A 17,352-nucleotide genomic window follows, 5' to 3' on the forward strand; every position below is an offset into this window, starting at 1 on the left:
TGTCAGGTTTGCTGTTGGAAATGTTTTAGGATTGGGTTGCGAAGTGATATTTCCAATTGATAATACGCGTGAAAGGTAGGTTCTTCACCAAAGTTGCATGATCAAATGCAGGTTTAGGGCTGAAAGTGAAGCTCTTAGATAATACAGATAATTCAGGAGGGGAGAGTGCTTTAGATGAGAGGTTAAGGTCACTGTACTGTTGTGACACGTTCTTGGGATTATGGGTTATTCTTGGTCTGGAAGGCTGTGGTGAAGGCTATGGGATGTTAAGGAGGTTGGCCAAGCTCAATTTGTAGGAGAGAAATGATGGTTGATGGTGTGGCTGTTTAGGGAGTTGCAGAGGGACAGGAAGGGAAATACCACTGTTCAGGCAGTTTAGGAGAAGGTGGGATAACTTTCTGAGGTGAAGTCTGGTATGTTATTGCAGTTTGAAGCTGGCATGGCAGATAATAACACCCAAGGAAACATATGGGGCAGATAACTGCATGATTTTGCAGACTGAAAGAAGTCTGGTAGGGTGGAAATTTGCTGATGAGGCATATGGGTCACAGATTAGATAGGTAAGAGCAAGAGATTGCTATATTTAAAAATGTTAAAGGAGTCTGGTGTAGAGTAGGATTGCACCCAGAAACAGGGACTTTCAATGTTACACCTTATGCTGTAACTCCAAGGGACAAGCAGGTTTCATGAAACAGAATGTGGGACCTTAGTTTTGACTGTACAAAGGCATCTTTTCAAAAAGAATGGATGTAATATGAGATGGGATTCATCATGGCAAGAGAGGACAATTTGGAGGGTTAGAAATCATGGGAGTGGCAAAAATAAATAAATAAGCAGAGTATGGAAAAGGTAAGTAATCAGAAAAAAGCAAGGAAAAAAGTCAGAAATAGTCAGAAAAATTAGAAATATTCATACGAAAATTGTTTATAAGAGGTAATGAGTAGGAGGTCTATATGATATGGAAAAAATGATAAAAGGAAAAAATCGATCAGGGAAAGTCATGAAAACAGAAATTTTAGAAACTGGGTAAACAGAAAGTAAAAGTCACATGAGAAAATGTAATCTACTTAACTTGGCAATTAAAGTGACAAAAGAAATGGCAATAAAAGTCGATCAAAGCACTTTGCTAAAAACAAACGCACAAAATGTGAAGGAATTAATGTATAAACAAGATAAGTGGATGGTGGAAAAGAAAATAGCTGTCAAATTTGCGAATAAATTGGCAAAAGATGATCAGGAGAAGGCCATGCAGTGTAATGGATCTTAAATTGTTGTATGCTAATTCATAAATAGCAACGGAACTGTTATATGCAAATAAAAATGGAACCCTCTACGAGCATTTGAAATCGATATTAGAAAAGCTGTAGGAGCAAAGTGTTGATTAATCTTGGTGACACAGATAAATAAATGAATGGATCAGCACATTAAGGTAGAAAACAGATGACTGTTTGAACAAGACTGACAAGAGGGTTAAATAAGAAGGGATGATGGCCACATGGGCTAACATAAGAACAAAAACAATCAATTATTGACAAATTTATTTAATTGGATAGATAAAAAAACCTACTCACCAAGCGACAGTAGCACAAACACATAAGAACTGTTGTAATTGGAAGATTGCCAATTACAACAGTCTGTTATGTGTGTGTACTGGCACTGCTTAGTAAGTAGATTTTTTATCCATCCAATAAAATAATTTTGTCAATAACTGATTGTTTTTATTGTTATATAAATAAAAGATAGACACTGATATGAAGATGAAGAGTGTTCAGAGAGTAAACAGACAGAGGACAGAAAAATAAGACATAGAAATACATTGAGAAGAGACTAAATTAAATCCCACCCGATCCTGCCTCAGACACCCAAAAGAACAAACAGACGGCTTTGTCATCCTCAGCCGATAGGCATCACTGGATGCAGATATGAGAGGCATATGGTCAGCACACTGCTCTTCCAGCATTTGTCAGCTTCTGTGACTGGAACCGCTACTTCTCAGTTGTAGTTCCTCAACTGGTCTCTTAAGGGCTGAGTGTATCCCACCTGGCAGCAGCAATCGGCAGCCCCAGATAGTCACCCATCTAAGTGCTAGCCATGCCCACCAGAACTTAACTTCTGTGATCTGACGTAAACTAGTGTTACCACTGCAGCAGGGCCATTGGCACTGAGAAGAGAAAATAATCAAATATAGCTTAAGACCAGGTAAGAACCAAGAACGTAGCTGAGCCAGCTCTGGAAGTAATGGTAATTGGAAGAGTGTGAGGGAGGAGAGGAGCGGCTACCAATAGCATGACAAATACAGTTACTACATCAGTTATGAGTAATGGAAATGTGAAGCACTGACCATGTCTAGGGAATGTGAATTGTGCCTTTAGGATGTAGCAGCCTTTCAGTGTATGAGCTGGCAGATAATAACATTGGATCAGTTTTGAATTTCAAATTGTCAGTCTTCTTTGAATAAAGTACAACTTAATGCTGAAGCTTCCTCCTTATATTTGTCCTCTTAATGGCTGATGATGTCATTATGTCATCTCAATGACAGCATAATTTGAATGTATTAACAACAGAGGTAGCAGTCAAGCACTGCCCCCATTCAGGCATGAACCACTGTAAGGTGAGGAGGTAAGCACTGACACTGAACTCTCAGTTGTTAGGTTGTCTCAAGTGAAGCACAAATAATCCCACATAATATCCAACACCATTCACTATGCAGTCACAGACAGTCTTCATTGTTCAGTATTTCTGTTCATTCCATAGACGTCCTTGTAAAAGAATTCAAGAAGTCTGTTGGACTTTTAGTTTTCCCAAAATGAATTTTGTGTCCTTTTTGGTAAGTTATCTTCTGAGATTGCAGATGTTGCTAGATACATGAGCTTGATGACACACCAAATTTGTGTAAAATATGCAAAACTGTTAATCCATGCACATCCTGGTTCTCTAACAGAACAGCTTGTCAGTATCTGCCTGAGTTAAAACATCCTCAAATAAGAACACTACATCTACTGAATAACTCACAAAAACATGTTGGATGCCATGCATTCCTAACAACAGAACTCTGTCATATTATAATTAAGTAAGGTGATCATACATGTGGCAGTTCATAACAACAGATGTGCAGATAGAGGCTGCAAAACTGTATACCTTCACTGAAACGTCTCATCGTGTATATGCTAATCCCTGGGCCCGATTTATGATGGGCTAATAGCATCGGTCAATGATACTGAAACCACTGTACACACAAGAATGCTTTACAGTAGCTTCAAGATTTGGTCTCAATAAAGAGGAATGGCCTTCTTAATAGGGTGAATTTAAAATAAAAATAAAAACATCACAGATTTTTTTCTATGTAGACATCATTGCAATAAAATTGTAAACATGCAAACAGAGCCATAATATATCTTGTCATTTAGTATTAACTATGTTTTGTTACATTTTCAGATTTCAAGGTAATGTGACAGAAGAACCAAGATATAGTACACTCATTTTCAAGCTAGCTGTAAATGTAAGAGATTTTATTTAAAGAAACAACCAACAGAATAGATGGAAGTAATAAATAAAGCACATCTTCAGAAGTACACATCCTACCACACATATGATGAGAAGTTTTGTATCTGACCTCCTGCAACTTCAGTGGAATTTCGGTGATGTTGCCTCGTACATTAATTTGCCGTAAAAGTGCCACTTGTACTAGATCTTCCTGCTGTAGACCCAATAGACTTGCAACTACTGATAAGATTTCTATGTCCTCTTCTGTAAGTTTACATTTCTCACCATCTATATCCTGTAAATAAAATGAGAATAACAGAAACTATTTCAAAACATACTAAAAAGTTAAAAGAACTACTTACATTGAGATGTAATTCTTTGTTAGAAATACAGGGAATGGCGTTATTGTAAAGAAAAATTTTTCATGGCTGTTTTGATTGCCAACAGTTAGTCTGCAATGTAAGTTTTCAAATTTGATGTAAGAGGTGGTTTGGCAGTGTTAGACTGTAACCAGCACCAGGCTGGTATGGTTTCTTAACGATGATACCACATAATACCACACACACACTCCACCATCCTTTGTTCTTACCACTTAATAATTGTAGAAAACAATATCAAACTTGATTTTCACATGCTAGTGATCAGTGTTGGGAGTAACCACACGTAAATGATGTTGAGGACGTCACTGGGATGAAATACAGATGGTACTTGTACTCACTATTTGACAGTCTTGAAATATTTCTGTTTCCAGCTGCTGTGACCCCACTGTGTGATAGCAAGCTTGGCTGTGGGAGTACAGAATAGATGTGGGGTGGGAGAGGGAGATATAGTGGGGTAAGAATTGGGGAAAATGCTCTAGTGCCACCAGCTAGGTATAGCATCAGGAGATGCTATGCCGGAGGAAAATGATAATGGGGAGAAGCAGAGAAAGGGAAAGGACTATGCTGAAGAGCTTTGGTGAAACAAAGTATGTATGGTTGGTTGGTCGGTTGGTTGGTTTGGGGGATGGGACCAAACAGTGAGGTCATCGGTACCATCGGATTAGGAAAGGAATGCTCCATGCCATTTCAAAAACCATCCCAGCATTTTCCTGAAGTGATTTAGGGAAATCATGAAAAACCTAAATCAGGATGGCCGGGTGCAGGTTTGAACTGTTGTCCTCTTGAATGCAAGTCAAGTGGAGGTAAGTATGAGGCTAAAGTGGTAGCTGGAAAAGGGATAGAGGCAGGTGGAGGAGAGGGACTAGTGAAGGCTGAGGCCATGTGGTTAAAGGCACAAAAGAATGTTGCTCAGAGAGTTCCCAATAGCACAATTTAGGTAAGCTACTGTTAGTATGAACAAATCCAATGGTAAGGGCTGTGAAGGGTATCATGCTCAGCAACTGTGTGGTCCAGCTTTCTCTTGGTCACAGTTTGGTAGTGATTGTTCATGTGGACAGGGACATTTTGACATCACCCTTTCCCAAGGGCATCTCTCCTAATGCTGCAACTAGCAACCCATCATCCCTGTCCCTGACATGTACTGACACACTCTCACAGGCACCACTAAAGTATTTCCCCCAACCCCTACCCTGCTTAACCCCCCCCCCCCCCCCACCTCATGCTTTTTCTGTACCCCTGCTACTCACCCCAGGCTAGATCACAATAGTCCCCCCCCCCCCCCCACACACACACACACAGAGAGAGAGAGAGAGAGAGAGAGAGAGAGAGAGAGAGAGAGAGAGAGAGAGAGAGTGAGTGAGTGTTCTTATGCTAGAGGACTTTGTTCAAAAGCGAATATTATCCAAAACTTAATTTTTAAAGGTGCCTATCTGCCACTCAACACCTCCCTTGAGTGGTGAGTACCCATCTATCCAATTCATATTTTTGTTGTTATTCCATTCCAGATTTTCCATAATTTGGAACACTGTACTTCACATGCCACATGAAATTATATAATATGTTTAAAAAATATGATAACATATTGATGAATAGGGGTCCTGCTGTTAATCAGTGCTACAAGTGAGCTTAAATCACCTGTGGTTTACAGCAAAGACAAACTTTTAATCTGGAAAAAATGGCAACTGTACACAATTTTATGAACTTACAAAAAAGAGAGAATTCACACAGAGTGGTACTGTTGTCTTACATTCCATTTCTATTCAGAAGAATTTGTGAAGCTGTGTATTAACATTGATTTATTTGCAATCAGGAGCCAATAACAGTATCTAGTCTGAATTACTGTTACAATTTTCTACCTAAAATTGTCATGAGAACGACACGTCTGAAAACCACATTCAGACTGATGATCAGAACCAACCTGGAACAGGCTAGGTTGAATCAAGACAACGTGACTTGATGATGAAGAGACACATATGTAACAGAGGATGGCATGTCTTTGCTATGTGAATGGAGCTACAAAAACATGTAGTTTTTATGTTGGTGCTGATGTTTATTATGTTGAACTGATAATTGACCAAAAATGGAAGTATGCAGCTTGTGTTAGTACTTAAATTGGAATAAAATATTTAAGAAAGTTTTTATAGAATGTACACACACACACACACACACACACACACACACACACACACACACACACACACACCTACCTATGGCCTTGCATTGTGCCAGATAGACTGATAGTTCCAATGTTCTTTTGCAGTACGACTGGCTGTGCTAGGGATAGTGTCAGGTGGGGTAGGTGGAGTGGGAGGGAGGCAGGAGGCAGGGAGAGGGACTTGGGGGGCGGGTTGGATAGTGGCTCGGAGGGAGGCACCTCATTTGCTGGTTACGAATGCAGGAAGGAGGGTTGGCAGGTGTATAGTTTGGCATGACTGTAGTGGCCTGTGGGCAGCAGCACACGCTGAAGGCAATGTGAGGACTTGAACTGGGAAGGGGTGACAGGGCAGAGAAAGCAGAAATTGTTGGGTGGAAGGAGCGGGGACAGAGGATCACGTGACAGTGTGGTCAGGACGATTACAGGAGTGGAGGATGTGTTGTAAAGATAACTCCCTCTCTGTGTAGTTCAGAGAAGCTGTTGGTGGAGGGTAGGATCAGTTTGGCATTGGCCACTCATCCTGGTGGACAGTTGGTTGGTAGTCATGTCAAAATAACAGGCTGTGCAGTGTTTGCATCACAGTTGGTATATTACATAGCTGCTTTCGCAGGTGGTCTGGCCTCTGATGAGGTAAGATAAGCCTGTAAGAGGAGTGGAGTATGAGGTGGTGGGTGGGTGGATTGGGCAGGTCTTGCACCTCTGTCTGCCACAGGTATATGATCCCTGGGATGAGGGGTTGGGAGAGAGAGTGGCATAGGGATGGAATAAGTGATGTGTAGGTTGGATAGGTGACAGAACACCACTTTAGGAGGGGTGGAAAGGATCTTGGGTACAATGTCTCAGTTCAAGGCAGGATGAGGGATAATAAAAGCCCAGGTGAAGGATATGGTTCAGGTGTTCCAGTCCAAGGTGATAATTGGTGATGAGGTGGACGCTCCTTTGTAGCTGAATCTTGGGGATGGTGGGAGAACTGGGAGTCTGCACGAGGACATGGCATGGGAAATCAAAACCTAGTCCACAAACAGATTTCCTGTTCCTGTTCCTATACCACACGTCAGCCTGCTTGTCACTAAGGATGCCACCTCCCTGTATACTAACATCCCTAATGCCCTTAGCCTTGCCATTTTCCCAACACCTAGACTGACATCAAACCTACAACCCCCTTCCTGGACATCATGACCAACTATAGCCTCACCTACAATCAGAGTGTGTGTGTGTGTGTGTGTGTGTGTGTGTGTGTGTGTGTGTGTGTGTGTGTGTGTGTGTGTGTGTGTGTGTGTGATTGACATTTACTGGCACTGAATGCCAAGATTATCAATGCCCTTCACACACATAACTATTTCACCTTTGAAGTAATCACCTACAAACAAATCGTGGTACAGCAATGTACATCTGCATGGCACCATACTATGCCAACCTATCTCACACCTGGTTCAGATTCATTCATGGCATCTTCATGATGTGGAGTCAGTGTGAGGACAACCAAGCCAAATTCCTCCATAACCTCAACACATTCACACCCATTCACTTCACCTGGTCCTCCTCAACCCAATAAGCCACCTTTCTTGATGTTGACCTCACCTCAAAGGAGGCTACATCAGTACCTCCATACACATCAGACCTACCAATCACCAGCAATACCTCCAGATCGACAGCTGCCCCCATTCCATATAAAAAAAAACCTTCCCTCCAGGTTATCGACCCATGGCCATCACATATGTAGTGACAAGCAGTCCTCTCCTAATACACCAAGGGTCCTGATGAGGCCATCACAGACCAAAATTACCCTCCCAACATTATACAGCAGCAGATCTCTGCTGCCTTGCCCATCCACTCACCTACCACCTCCAGCATTCCTACCATCCGGCCACAAAGGAGCCCCTGTGACTCAGTTCAACCCAGCATTGGAGCAACTAAATCTCGTTCTCAACCACGGTTTCGACTACCTCACATCATTACCTGAAATGAGTTCATATCCTATCAGTTATCATTCCCATCCCACCCAAAGTGGTATTTCACTGTCCACTGAACAAACACAATGCCCTTGTCCATCCCTACACAATGCCTGCTCCCAGCCCCTTGTCTCATGGCCCATATCCCTGCAATAGACCTAGATGCAAGACCTGTCCCATAGACCATTCCATCCCAGTCTATTCTAGTCCAATCACAGGCATCACTTACAGCATCAAGGAAAGGGCTACCTGTGAAAGCAGGCATGTGATCTATAAACTAAGCTGCAGTCACTGTGCTGCTTTCTTCAAGGACTTGACAATGAACAAGCTGTCTGTCCACATGAATGGCCACTGACACAGGCAGCTGTATCATTTAGTTGCTGTATATGCTGCCTTACACAATGTGCTTCACTTCAATGACTGCTTCACAGTCTGCATCATCTGCATCCTTCCTACCAACACCAGCTTTTCTAAATTGTGCGAGTGGGAACTCTACCTGCAATATATGCTACATTCCCATTACCCCAACAGCTGTGCTAGTTCCTGTCCTCTACCCATCTATCCCCTTCCCTGTTCACACTACAGTGCTACACAGTCGTCTATTCCACCAACACACCTAGTCTTTTTCTCTCCTCTACTTCTCTCCTTTTGTGCTCCCCTTCTCCCGCCTCAAATATCCTGACTGCATCTAGCAGGCCTACCCTATGTCCATCAGGTTCCTGCATGCTCCCACAGGCAGCAGTACACCTTCTCCCACTTCTACCCTGCTATCCCTTCCACTCACCAAGCCCGCCTCTTCCTTACTCCCATCACCCACAGACTGGTTCTGCCATCAGATGCAGTTGCTGTATGCAGTCTGGCCTCCACAGCCAGAGATAATAGTCACATGTCTGAGAGTTGTGTTTGTGTGTGAGATTGTGTTTTCTATTTTTAGACGAAGGCCTTTTGACTGAAAGCTCAAATGAGTGGCACTCTTTTTGTTTAGGTCATCTGCAAATCAACATCTCCTCTGTATAGTGAATTGCAGTCTATTCTTTTCGACGAAAATAATCAATTTTTGAAAATATAAGTAAGTAACTGAAAAGCTAGAAAATCTACCACCAAGTGGCAGCAGGAGAACATCCACAGAATTGCTAGCTTTCAGAGCCAGTGGCTCCTTCTTCTGGCAGAAGGGTTGAAGGGTAAGGAAGAGGGGTGAAGGAAGAGGGATGAGGGAAAAGAACCTGTGAGGTTTAGGAAAAAGGGTAGACTTTGGTACAGTCACCCAGAGCACTGGGTCAGGGGAGACTTATGGGACAGGATGATAAGCAAAGACCGTTTGTTAGGAACTGCACCAGGCATGATTTGAAAACCTGAGAGTCATATTTAACCTTTTCATACTATTGTCGTTTTCAAGCCAATGTTATATGAAGCCACAAGCAAGAAATCATACATGGCTGGGGTATTAGTCTCAGGACTGACTAAAAATTAGAGGACATGAACTGTGAACTTGCCTAGGTTTTGAGGTGAATAACAAAATAGCTGTGAGATTTCACAACTATCTCCAGATTAATACCATGACTCAAATTACTGATACATCAGATTTTCAATTTCCTGCAGTTGCAGACCCTGAATTGTGCCCATTATCTCAAAACCAGTTTTCTACAGCAGCTCATTTTAGGAAATACATTAAATATTATTATAAACATATAAATTTTAGATTTCTGTCAACAATGAAAATTTATGACATACTCCACAGTGCTACACAAGGTTATGAACAGAAAAGGTGCTATGCCACACAGTAAAATGTCACGGCACACAGTATGGTAGGAGATACATCAATAAACTATTGTTAGGTGAGATTTGATAAGAACGTTGAGGCAAATAATCCCTGTTGATAACATGTGATGTAAGTTCACAATGGTGCACAGTAGGCTATAATGGAACAGAACATGTATATGAAACTCTTGTGCCAATTTGTAATATGTAAAATGCAGTTTATTTAAACAAAATTACATCAACTATTTTGATGCATCAGAAATTATGCTAATTTTATGTTAACAATATGGTATTATTTCGAATGCCTTAAAAATACTGCACAATCACTTGTACATAATCCTATTTAGTGTTGCAGCAGTGGAATCTGGGTTCCAGGATTCATAACTCTATGACTGTGTGTTCCTTATTGTTGCATTACGTAGAGATTGAATATTTGTCTTTGTATAAACCAGAATTGTTACAACTTGCTGAGAGAACATTTAGTTTTACATAGAAGAGCAAGTGTAGTAGACTTGTGTAACACAACCAAGTTACAGTGTAACTTTGTTCACCTATGAACCCTAAAGCATCATTCGGAAAGACAAAATATTCATTTATATGCTAGATAACAGGAAAAATATATGACATTTGAAAGTTGAAAATATATTCTTTTCATGAGTTGGCATCTACTCAGTTTCTATGATGTGGGAAACAGAATAGCATATAGTCTTAGAGTTAGCGAATTTTGCAACACAGTTGGCACAGCTGAACATTAACATGGCAAAATTCAGTCCTAAGCTCTTAAAAATTGGTTCTGCCAGACAATTTGAGTGTGTTTTTAGCTTTCCTCTCGTCAATATAGTTCAATGTTGGGCCTGGGATGCACATTACACAAGCAACAAAGAAGTCCATCTTTCAAAAGATGTCCATAGAATTTTAACTGTGCACATTTAAAATATAGAAAAGATGAAAATAATTCAATACATCCATTAATATGGCTAATTGTGAAGTTCTGTAAGGAAAGAAAGTGTTATAATTATCATCAAAGTTGAATAACTGATTTTTCTAGTTTATATACTTTTCAGTTTGTAGAAGTACCATTCCAATTTTTCTAACAACAAACAGGATCTTTTTCAGCGGTTCCTTTCTTTTTTTTTTTTCTATTTCATAAATTTCTCTGTCAGTAGGTATATGATTAAAACATCTTTCTAACTTATTAATCATTTAGTTAGACTCACACAGAATTTAGCAACATGAAGTTATAATTTCAGATCCTTAACTGAAAAAAATGATACCCTTAATCATATTATTAACAATTTAAAGCTATGTATTTTGTGTATGCTAGTAGAATATGATTACTTTTAGCTCTCAAAGTAATCTATATTAACATAATACTGAACAGATAACTATCAATCCTTTGAGGTACAGTAACGTTTGTGCACTTCCTCTCAAATTTAGTTCTTGGGACAAGACACATCTTCACAATCACCATATACAAGGCCTCTGTTCATATGCTAGAACACACAGTAAAAACATGCATCATCACTGCTCATGTGGACATTCTGACTTCCTGTTTTTACTCTAAGTTGCTGCTGCTGATGTCCCTCTTGTCTCATTTTCGATCCTAAATCAATGACACTGTCTGGTACCCTCAACACATCACAGTGACAGCAGCGGACACTGTTCTTAACACCATATCAAAAATGTAAAAGATTAATAAAAGTGAAGACAATACCTCAAAGCTCATGTTGCCCAGCCAGAGGATGGCGGACAGGACGCTGAAAATACCATCGCACATCTCCGCTGGGATGTGCAGCACGTTAAAAGCGAGCCTCAGTGCATCAAACTTGCGTGCATCGCACACGCCGTCGATGCGGACGCAGCCCGACTGGTCGAGGTAGCGATAGTGCTCGGCTGGCTTCAGCCTCAGCTGCTCTGCCAGCTCTTTGTTGTTCTGAAACCAGAGTGCCTTACAACACTCACTATATTGTGATCTCTCCTATCTTTGTGAATTCCTCCATGAAGCAATACCTCACTTGAGATTAGTTAATGCTGTCTCACGATATTACACAGTAAGAAAAAAATCAATTTACAGTTTCAATTGTATATATACTCCGTGATGTAATCAAACCTAACACATATTATAAAATTTATAATATGAGTGGGTATCAATTTCTTCACATAAAATTAAATAGAAATGTTGTACAAAAATCAATTTTGTAGGTTGTGAATTATCTACCATATCACTGAATACACAGGGTTTTTCACAAGTGATGGTCAGTGTCAATATTCAGGGATATGACAAGAATGATCATTCGAAACAAAAAAGTCAAGTAAACATGGGCTCTGAAACATGTTCCTTATGTGCTATGAGCAATTCTTAATCTTCCATACTGTGAAACAAATCTTTTCTACTGCAAGCTCTTTGCTTTCCATATTTTTGGGAGTGGTAGTATGGGCCAAAACAAGAAAAAAAGTCCAGTAAACATGTGTTCTAAAACGCATACCTTAAAAGTAAAAGTTATGAGCACTTAGCCATTAGAAGAGTTGTGTTTCAAAGTAGCGAAGATGAACAAGGGCTCATAGCTCTTAAGGTATGCATTTTAGAGCTCATGTTTACTGGATATTATTCTTGTTTTGATCCATGCTACCACTTCCCAAAATATAGAAAGCAAAGAGCTTGCAGCAGAGGAGATTTGTTTCATAGAATTGTAAATCGAGCATTGCTCATAGGTCTTAAGGTATAAGTTTTAGAGCCCATGTTTACTGTACTCAGGGTACCCTCCGCCACACACCGTCAGGTGGCTTGCGGAGTAAGGATGTAGATGTAGATGAAGACTATTTTGTTTTGAATGATCATTCCTGTCATATCCCCCAGTATTAACCATCACTTCTGAAATACCCCATATATTTAACATTGGTGTACTTAAAATTAACTAAGACATAAATGTATTACTTTTGTAAAACCATTAGCACAAATATTTTTGCAAACGCTATAATATTTAAATGACAATTTACGTGAGAACAATGCAAAAAATTTCTACTGAATATCTGTGCCAATGGGTAAATTCTTTGAATTGTACATATACCTGGATAATAGTCTTTGTGCTGTCTGCTCAGTGCTCACACCTGGCAGGAAAATGTGTTATATGAAAAGTGATGGAAAGAGAGTTTAAGGAGTAATCATGGTTAGTTATTGAAAGAAGAGACCTGTGGATCCTTTTGAACGACATATTTTGTGAACCAATCATCTCCGAACATTCAATGAAGAAACTGTTTCATTTCGCAGCTAGTAAATCATCAACTGAACAAACGTAGAAAACGTTTATTCCTACATACAGAAAGTACCCAAAACCATCATACGCCTGAAAGAAGACATCGAGGTCAACTTCAAGACAATCAGCTTAGTAAAAGAATTACATTTTAGCAAAGAGGACATGCCACTCAATTATATCTTTCAGAAAAATGACGAAAATCCATTTCATGGCTACGTATTGTATAGACATAATTGAATCGGTTTGTTATCTCTTGCAGGTCTAGTTTAATAAGGATGTGACAGTTGAGCAGTGTTGCCAATTCATTTTTCCTACAAGATATGTGCAACGTCCCTATGTTCACCTAGAAAGCAAAAAATTATACACTGATGAAACACAAAAAGAAAAAAGTTAATCAGGTATTGGCTAGTAACATTTTCCCTTTATTAACAATTCTGAACACTGAACAGTCATTGTTTTCAAGCAAAATATTCATGGTGTTATTTGGGAAGCTTGCTCCTGCTAGAGTTTTCGGCAACTGTAGAATCAACGAAAATGTCTTTTATGAGCTCATGTATATGATCTACCGTTGGCAACGATAGTGAGTGCTCAGCTAATACTGACTCCAGTCTTATTTCAGCAGCTTTGGTGTCCTCTTTGAGCTTAAGACTGGTGGTGCTTGTAGTAGGTTGATGTACCCATGATGAAAACAGTCTGTTTAGTAAATTGTGACACTCTACCGTTGGGCGAGTCGCGATTCGCGTGTTTCAAAAGTTCGCTTCTTCCAGCACTCAAACTAACATCAGGCAATCCTGCAGTGAACCCGATAACTGTCCTTGGGATCTGCAGTTAACCAACCATTAAACTGTTCTTGCTCTTGCCACTTCCCTAAATGTCTGTTTTGTAACTCTCTTCTTTGGTGCTGAAACCATAATAATAATAATAAAAATACTAATACTACAGTTACACGCCCCAAAGAAAATAAACTATAGCAGCTAAAGTTAGTGCTAAAGGACCTCAACTGATCTAGGCGGTCTGTTTAACCTTTGTTTTCAACATGTGAACACACAACAAAGACAGAAAAACACTTGCAGCCACAGAAGTTGAAAATGTAACTGTGGAAGTAACAAAGGTGTAGAGAATACAGAAAACGCGCTAGAAGTTGCCTGATGGACCTCTGGTTTCGGTCATCACACGTCAGCCCCAGTCGGAGCAATTCATCTACATCTATGAAAACCACTGTGAGGTACATTGCAGAGGGTACGTCCCATTGTAACAGTTATTACGGTTTCTTCCCGTTCCATTCACGTATGGAGCACAGGAAGAATGATTGACTCAATGCCTCTGTGCGTGCAGTAATTATTCTCACGATCCCTATGTGAGCGATACGTAGGGAATCGTAGTATATTCCTAGAGTCATCATATAAAGTCGGTTCTTGAAACTTTGTTAATAGACTTTCTCGGGATAGTATCGTCTGTCTTCAAGAGTCTGCCAGTTCAGTTCCTTCAATATTACTGTGAAATTCTACCACGGATTAAACAAACCTGTGACCATTCATGCTGGTCTTCTCCATATATATTCAATAGCCCTGTTAGTCCTATTTGGTTTGGGTCCCACACACTTGAGCAATGTTCTACGACGGATCGCGTGAGCAATTTGTAAGCAAATTGCACTTCCTCATTATTCTACTAATAAACCGAAGTCTACCACCTGTTTTACCCACGACTCAGCCTATGTGACCATTCCATATATATCCCCACAAAGTGTTATATCTAGGTATTAGTATGTGTTGGCTGATTACAACAGTAACTCACTGATTTAGTCATAAGATACTACTTTATTTCGTTTTGTGATGTGCACAATTTTATATTTCTGAACATTGACAGTAAGCTGCCAATCTTTGCACCACTTTGAAATCTTATCAAAGTCTGACTGTATATTTGTTGCAGCTTCTTTCAGATGGTATTTCATTACAGATAACTGCATCATCCACAAGAAGCCTGATGTTACTATTAATAATGTGTGCAAGGTCATTAGTGTACAACATGAATAATAAGGGTCCCAACACATTTCCCTGGGGCACATCCCAAGTTACCTGTTCGTGTTGATTGTCTTAGATATTCAAAATAGTTGCTATCATTAGTGTTTCCTCAGCAGTGGATATTTTCTTCCCTATGGTTGGCAACTCTGCAGTTGTATTGGGCTGTACGTCACAGGTGCCTACATAATGGTGAAGAGGCCAAACCAATATCAACGTAACTGGATAAAAAACCAGACCAGACCGGACATCTGCATAGAATCTGACAATCTACCCTGTCACCAAAATATGGTTTCTAGGCAGCACACTAGTTCGCTTGTATGATACTGCTGTATAACTTTTAAAGATTTACCAAATAATCGAAGCTAGTTGGCAACAATCCAAATGCACATTCAGTCATAATAATTGAAACATTTGTGGTTCTCCCAACCACCTCTATGAAATGAGGTCGCTATGACCTTTCGAAAGAACGGGCAAAGTTGAAAGCGATTGTCCGTTGTAATAAATTAAAATCTGATCAATACTGTGGCTTATACATTTTATTTGATTATTTTGTGCCATATTCATCAGAAAATAGCACCTGATGGAAAGTTCCCATTAAATTCCCTGCAATGGTAATGCCTCGTCTAACACTAGAACATACAATATTATATCCTCTTGACCATTTTATGATCAGATACAGGTAATTCAGCTATTCCGTTTCTTATTTTTACACTTAATAAGCTATCTGTGCATTTACATGACCCATTGAGCCTGTATCAATTGTAACAAATTTTAAGTTTGTTGCCGTCAAGTACAACCAGTGCACTCAAGCGATAACATCATTGATGCCACCCCTATCCATTTTTTCACACAAGCAACGTATCATTTGGTGATCCCTTTCCATCGCTCTCTCACACATTAGTTGCAGTTCCTTAGGCTCTTAGAAAGTGTTTCACAAAAATATCTAAATCTGGTGAGCATGGAAACGGGTTGTTTTCACTACTGCTTGTGATAAAGCCCGTGTACAAATTTTGCACCTCTAGCATAGGGTGACCAAATTATTTTTCGGTGAAAACCAGGGCACATTCACCCGGGTGCCAGTGGACACCTCATTCCACATGTACCCAGGTTTCTTAATTTTAAATATTAATGTTTTGTTGATACATTTTGTTAACCTGATTATTATAACTAATAAGAGGATACAAAAGATTGATATAATCTAGATTATCTGTATGATTAATGACATTTAATAAACATATACAGTAATAAAGAAATGTATTACGATTTTACAAAATTTTACAGCCATTCAACTTTTAATCAATTAAAATTAACATGAGCTTTAATATTACTGAGCAGTTGTAGATGGAATTGACTGTCCTTGGAGAAAACGGTATTTTTCACTGCCTCCAGCCTTCTTGATCATGTCTTTGTTCTTTGAGACACAGTGATAAAACTTGGAGCAATCCATTTTGTAGTTGTACAGGATCTGCAGGATTGCTTCAAGAGAGTCCACCTCCATTATGTTTCTTTCATCAGTCCACTGGATATTCATGAACGAAAATATTCTTTCCACATTGGCATTATGGGCTGGGATCTGGGATTGCAAATAAATACCTTGCAATTATTACCAACTCAGAGTAATGCTGAAGACAATCACAGCTTTAAAAAAAAACTCACCCACTTCTCATGACATTCCAATATCGCTTTTTTTTTTTTTTTTTCATCATTCCACTTGTGAAGACTTTCTTCAACAAAATTTGTCAGTATGCCGAACTGATCAAAGAGAATGGACTCATCGATTTCAATTTCTTTACTCTTCAAATAAGAAACTGTCTCTTCAACACTTTCCCATTTTGGCACACTCTTCAGTAACATCCAATCAAACACCGGTGATGAGGGTAAATATGAGGCGCTCCACTTGCTGAGATATTCTACACAAGTGTCATAAAACTTGTAACTTCTTCTCTAAAACTCCTTTCCGCTGCTTCTGATACTTCTGCTCTTTTAAGGACAGATTTAACATTAAAAGAAATGGACTGATGTTCTCTCCTCTTAGTAACAGTTTCCAGAGTATTTTTCAAAACATCATTTACCTCTATTACACTTTTCGTGCTTCCCTCAATTTCCTTTACCCCATGCTCCAAAGTGCTAAGCTGATGCGAATGAACCATAAGTAGGCTTCACTTAAAGAGTTACTGAAAAACTGAACCAATATTTTGGGGGCTTTGTCTTCATTTAGGAAAAAAATCTTTTAACGGTTCAAACAGGGGCATTACTCTTTCAACTGCTGGAAACAGTGATAACCAGCGAGTTTTCGAGTGACACATTACATTCATATATTCAGTTCCCACATAATCACAGAACTCCTTA

General features: G+C 39.6%; 1 protein-coding gene across 1 annotated transcript in view; it reads right to left on the bottom strand.

The window, feature by feature from the left end:
• Positions 1–17,352, bottom strand: part of LOC124805426 (myosin-I heavy chain) — an 804,788-nt gene that overhangs the window by 205,446 nt on the left and 581,990 nt on the right. Inside the window, exons 6-7 of the mRNA XM_047265991.1 lie at positions 11,443–11,661; positions 3,614–3,778 (exon numbers count right to left, since the gene is read on the bottom strand). Of these exons, the coding sequence (XP_047121947.1) occupies positions 3,614–3,778; positions 11,443–11,661 (384 nt within the window). The remainder of the gene's footprint in view (positions 1–3,613; positions 3,779–11,442; positions 11,662–17,352) is intronic.

The sequence above is a fragment of the Schistocerca piceifrons genome, chromosome 1 (genome assembly GCF_021461385.2).
Source record: "Schistocerca piceifrons isolate TAMUIC-IGC-003096 chromosome 1, iqSchPice1.1, whole genome shotgun sequence".
In the NCBI taxonomy this organism is placed as follows: Eukaryota; Metazoa; Arthropoda; class Insecta; order Orthoptera; family Acrididae; genus Schistocerca; species Schistocerca piceifrons.